Here is a 6,093-nt window from a genome sequence, read left to right as displayed (position 1 = left end):
CCTCTATCTTTATCTCTGTCTATCTATCTACCTATATCTATCCCCCTACTCCTCTCTCTTTATCTCTAACTAACTATATCTATCCCCCTACTCCTCTCTCTTTATCTCTGTCTATCTATCTACCTATATCTATCTATCTATCTATCTATCTATCTATTTATCTAACAAAATATATCCCCCTCCTCTCTCTTTATCTATGTCTATCTAACTAACTATATCTATCCCCCTCCTCCTCTCTCTTTATCTCTGTCTATCTAACTAACTATATCTATCCCCCCTCTTCCTCTCTCTTTATCTCTCTGTCCGTCTTGCTCTGTGTCTGTTTGTCTCTATCTCCTCTCTCTATCTCCTCTCTCTTTCTTTCTCTCTGGTCGGTGTGGTTGTGGTCGTGGTTCCTTTGTGGTTGGCTGTGGTTGGTTAATTTTGTGGTGCTTTTTGATTTGCCTTGTCGCCATATTTGCTGTAGGGCAGTAGCTCGGTGAGCGGCAGCCCCGTCCCCTCCACGTCCGGTACCTCCACCCCCCGCCGCGGGCGCCGCCAGCTGCCCCAGACCCCCGCTGTGCCACGCCCCCACGTCACCTACTCCCCAGCCATACGACACCCCAAGCCCACCTACGGAGCAGGTCCCCCTGGACGACTCCGCTCCCCCTCCCCCAGACACTTCTCCCCCCCAGAGCACGACGGAGGGGGATATCACCGCCCGCCATCGCGTCACGTTTCCCCGCTTGAGCACGGAGGGTCGAGGCACGGGTCTCCGAGATCGGCCCGACACCAGTCGGGGTCTCGTTCACCTCCGCCCCACCATGGGTCACCCCGGTCCCCCCGCCACGGGCGCTGGAGCGGTCCCCCTCCCGGGGATAGTCTGGAGAACGAGGGTGGCCCATTCTATGAGCGTGACTGCGAGTACGAGCGCCAGCATGAGCCGCCCGCCTACGAGCAGAGCCTCAGCAACCCACATCCCCACGGCAACCCCCACCCGCACGGCAACCCCCACCCGCACGGCAACCCGCACCCACGCTCCCCCAGGACTGCCCGGCACGGGGGCGGCGTGGGCCCACCACCTCCACTTGCTCCCACTCACCCCCGACGAGTCCCAAATGGTTACCGCTCGTCTTCGCCCTCCCCGCACCGGCGAGGGCCCCCACATCAACACCCCAATCCAGGAGGACCACCCCACCGGTCCCCCCCTCATCACCGGGTCCCCCATGGAGGCCCCAGAGGCCCCCGGAAGGGACTGCACGAACCCTACAGCGAGACGGACGAGGACGACTGGTGCTAGCACAGCGAAGGAACAGAAGAACGAGGGAGGAGAGGAAGAGAGGAAAAGGAGGGAGGAGAGGAGTCTCTCCGTCTCCCCCGTCCTCTGTTCTTCGTTATGCAGACTTGAATGAAGGGTAAAGGGATGCAGAAGGGGGTGAGGAAAGGAAAGAAGGAGAGGAGAATTTGGGAGAAGTCTCTCCATCTCTCTACCTCCACCCCTGAGACTCAGACTTGGATGGAATGATGAGGGATGGAGGGATGGTTAGAGGAGAGGAGGCACACTGTGTGGGTGTGTGAGACTCTAAACTCAGAGCAGACATGACAGAGAGAGACAGCTATAAGGCAGAACTACGCACCTCTCCTCTTCTCCTCTGTCTCAACGTTCTCAGCGTGCCCAGGGGGGAGTAGACCGAGGGATGGTGGAGAGGTGCTGACGGAGGTGTGGAGAGGGAAGAAAGAACAAAAGAATGACAGGAAGGGAGGAGCATGTATATTAAGTTACAAGTGGCCAATGAATGGGAAATAAAAGCCCCTCTCCCAGACTGTTTAGGGGATAGGTGGGTTAGTTAAGTTAAGCTAAACCTGGGTGCTCTTGCTGTTCTGTCATTCTATTCTACTAGCCTGATAAGTGTTAGGAGCTAACAGCTAAACGCTAGCTAGCTAACACTGCTCTTGGTCTAACCTAGACGGACATGTTTAAAACAACAACAAGGAAAACCCATGCCAGGACCCCCTATCCTTATACACGCCAAGCTATGCCTCCAGAAAAATCTAACTTGAAGACTAAAGAACAGAAAACAAAAACAAACTTTGAAAAAAAAGAGGAGAAAAAAAGGGAGAACAACCACTTTAACTTAAACTTTCCTGAAAGGGACCGGACTAGAACCAGGAAGCTCCGCCTCTACTGCAAAAACCAGCCAATGACAGAGCTGGCTGATATTTGATGAGTTTTATCATCTCCTGTTTACTGTTACAGACTCACGAAATGCTGACGACGGACCTGGTGTGACCTCACTTCCGGTGGGTGGGGCCTAGTGTGACATCACCTCCTGTTCCGGTGGGTGGGGCCACAGGGGAGGGGCTGGGGGCAGAGTTATGGACCCTTAGGGGGCGTAGTTTGTTTGCCCCCACTATCTTCTCTCCCCCCTTCCTCTCTCCTCCATCCTGCCGAAGGACAGGGAAGGAAGATGATGTGAGGAGGAGCGGAAAGAAAGAAGGGAAGGGAGGGAAAAGACCATTTCTTCAGTATTTCTTCTATCGATTACTTCTTCTTCTTCTAGTTCTTCTTCTTGGACATTGGAGCTTGGTTCTTCTGTTGCGTTCGCTCAAGCCTCTGTTAATCCGTTATGATGCATGAAAAAAATACCTAGAGAGAAAATCTACTGTTGGGGATATGGGGGCATATTGGGTTTATAGAACACTTACATTTTAGGTTTTGATTGAAGAAGTTCTCTTTTTCTGACTCTCTCTCTCTCTCTCTCTCTCTCTCTCTCTGACTCTGTCTCTCTCTCTCTCTCTCTCTCTCTCTCTCTCTCTCTCTCTCTCTCTCTCTGTCTGTCTCTCTCTCTCTCTCTGACTCTGTCTCTCTCTCTCTCTCTCTCTCTCTCTCTCTGACTCTGTCTCTCTCTCTCTCTCTGACTCTGTCTCTCTCTCTCTCTCTCTCTCTCTCTCTCTCTCTCTCTCTCTCTCTCTCTCTCTCTCTCTCTCTCTCTCTCTCTCTCTCTCTCTCTCTCTCTCTGACTCTGTCTCTCTCTCTCTCTCTCTCTCTCTCTCTCTCTCTCTCTCTCTCTCTCTCTGACTCTGTCTCTCTCTCTCTCTCTCTCTCTCTCTCTCTCTCTCTCTCTCTCTCTCTCTCTCTCTCTCTCTCTGTCTCTCTCTCTCTCTCTCTCTCTCTCTCTCTCTCTCTCTCTCTCTCTCTGTCTCTCTCTCTCTCTCTCTGTCTCTCTCTCTCTCTCTCTCTCTCTCTCTCTCTCTCTCTGACTCTGTCTATCATCATGCGTTTGTTTATTGAGTAAATATTTGTTCTATATCACCCTAAGGATCCGATGGACAACCTTTTTTAAGTTTGATTTCCGCCCAATAGGGTTTTAAAGCTACCATTTTCTTATCTTGAAAGTACTCCTAAGTTCCTGAGATACTCCTACATTTTACTAAGATACTCCTGTTGTACTAAGATATTCCTAAATTGTTTTGAGGAATAAGTAAGAATTGAGAGAGCTATGGGGAGAGAGAACTTCAACCTCTTTAAATAATTGATTTGTATTGTTAATAATGATGATAGTCCTATAAATACTGATATCAATGTCAATGCAAAACGATGAATGATGATAGTTGTTTGCCGTAGATCTGTTGTCATGTTTTTTGGAGTTTCAATCTGCTGTGTCATCTAGTTTTCATCGTTTATTTTCCTTGGGTTCTGTTCAAACTGTTTCCAAACTGTTCCAAAACGCCTTTAACTGGGTCCGATACATGCAACACGCATAAACTTTTCAGGGAGGGGTTAGATGTCGGATTGTGATTGTGAGCAACACAGATGGAACTGTGTGGCGTTGTGTAACGCAGCTCTTTACCTCTGATAGGTCCCCCCTCAGTGGTAGACAGAGAACCGGGGACACGTTCAGTAGCCAAATGTTGTCAAACGTTGCAGATAGAAATGTCATTAACAGAGCCGACGTGGTTCTTCATTCTACGTGTAAGAGATGCATGTTTGTTCTAAATAGCATTTTTCTATCCAAGCGTTCCAAAAACATTGTGTCCTGCTGAGTGCGCCCCAGTCATAGCCAAATGAACCGGCCAACCAACCAACCGTCAGACCTCCACACAGTATCTGATTTACAGCTAGCTGTGGACCATAGAGTTAGAAAGAGGACTTATACTGGGTTATATCCACCTAGAGCCTTCTTTCTACCTCTATGTTGTGAACGAGCTCCACCTCACATCCCCAAGAGCTCTCCACTCGCTGTCGAGTCTCTCTGTCTTTCTGATTTTCCATGACATGTTTAGCATTGAGCTGCTTGCTTTACCAAGCCAGAGGAGAACATTCTAGAAACATTTTAGAATCTCTAAGACATTCTAGAAACTCTAGTCTAGACTCTAGAAACTCTAGTACATTCTAGAGCATTCTTTAGACAGGTTAGCTAACATGATTGTTTCCAGATGTTTTGGATTAAAACATATTTATTTTGCTATGATTACAGTTATGTAGATTGTAACAGATATTCCCTATCATAACTCGTAAAATGATAGATACAATATAGATATATAGAGATACAAAAGTTTATATATTATAGAGAGAAAAACATACTTTTATTTACTTCAAACACTCTAGCTAAGTGGCTAGAGCTCAGAAACTCTCCATTGAAATCAGCTACACAGATTCAAATTGCACTTTGTCACTGTAGCTCCACACAATATCCCACTACAAACTCTATGCAGATCTATCCAACATTCATTTCTCCTTTACCATTATAGTTCAGAGTGGTTGTACCATTATAAATAAATGACAATATGTACGTGGGCGCATAGAAATAGAATGTGTAGAACAGGCCTCCCAATTCAAGTCAATGATGGCATATCTATAGATTATATTTCTATGGGTCAGATAGTGTAGTGTCAGATAGTGTATATACAGCGTTTTGATATAGATGGATAGAACTTTATAGATAGAGGGTATGCCCACATCGTTTTGCTTTTGCACAATCACTCACGATATCCTAGTCCTTCATAGCATATTTCCTTTATTTTTGACCCTCCTGCAGTGTTTTGTCCTCTCCTGCTCCCTCTATCATTCTCCCAAGCTGTCCAATCCCAGGCCTAGTGTAGTGTAGTGAACTGGGAAGGGGAGCGGGTGCACATATACCACCCCTGCCCTCTGTATAGGTAGGTCCAGAGAGAGAGGGGGGGGGGGGCTACATATACCACCCCTGCCCTCCGTATAGGTAGGTCCAGAGAGAGGGGGGGGGACCTACATCAGAGGGGTGTTTATCTACCCAGAAACCCCAGTGCCTCAGTGCCTTCTGTTTTCAGAGTCACATCTACCCTTCCCAGCTCGCCCCTCACCATCCCCCTCGCCCCCTCCTGTGGTTGATCAACGTCAACCACACTACGCCTTAAAGAGTCCTAGTCGCTGTCTGTGGGCAGGTAGCGGTTGGGAGCAAGGCAGTAGGGACTGGGCTTTGCTTAGTTGGTTGGAACAGTGAGTAAAGCGCAGGAAGAGAGGGGAATGGAAACTACTTTTGATATGGCGGCCATTTTGGGGATCTCCTTCGCCCAGTTTCACACAGTGTAGTGAGATACTGTAATTGCAGGGGCGAAAAGGCAATGATTTGTTTACTTCTCAGGTGTCTCTAGAGATAGATAGCTAGATAGATAGAATCTACACTATATAATAGGCACGCTAAGGCAGTTAGTCAGTTATATCATATAATATGATATCAATTTATAAAATCATATGAAAAAAATATAGGCCTAGGGTTTGAGTTACTGTATGGTTTGTTATCTGGCATGGGCATTTGTAATGTCTTCCCTTCTCCCCTTAACCTCCATTACAGACCACCTACCATTCATCATGAATCTGCCGCTGAAAACTACTTGCACTTGACACTGTGGGTGTCCACTGATCAGGCAGGAAACTGACTACTCCATTTCGGCTCAGCCACACCAACATGCTTGTCCAGAATTGTAACTGCGGATCCAAAATGGCTGACATCGACACACAACACTGCCGTTGTTGCATGTTGTGTGGATTGTGTGCTCCAACCATTATAAAATGAATTACCATTTTAAGGGGTTTATTTTGTTTATTAAAAAAAAAAATCCAGAAGATTTGTGAAA

The 6,093-nt window shown here is 47.4% G+C and overlaps 1 protein-coding gene across 1 annotated transcript in view; it reads left to right on the top strand.

The window, feature by feature from the left end:
* LOC139424243 (voltage-dependent P/Q-type calcium channel subunit alpha-1A-like) overlaps nt 1-1,635 on the top strand; it is a 2,339-nt gene extending 704 nt beyond the window's left edge. Inside the window, exon 2 of the mRNA XM_071175923.1 lies at nt 467-1,635. Coding sequence (XP_071032024.1) covers nt 467-1,279 — 813 coding nt within the window. The 3' untranslated portion in view covers nt 1,280-1,635. The remainder of the gene's footprint in view (nt 1-466) is intronic.
* The last annotated feature ends 4,458 nt before the right edge of the window (nt 1,636-6,093 follow it).

The sequence above is a fragment of the Oncorhynchus clarkii genome, chromosome 13, assembly GCF_045791955.1.
Source record: "Oncorhynchus clarkii lewisi isolate Uvic-CL-2024 chromosome 13, UVic_Ocla_1.0, whole genome shotgun sequence".
NCBI lineage: Eukaryota > Metazoa > Chordata > Actinopteri > Salmoniformes > Salmonidae > Oncorhynchus > Oncorhynchus clarkii.
The sequence above is the reverse complement of the archived record's forward strand: the minus strand, read 5'-3'. Positions and strand labels throughout refer to the sequence as shown.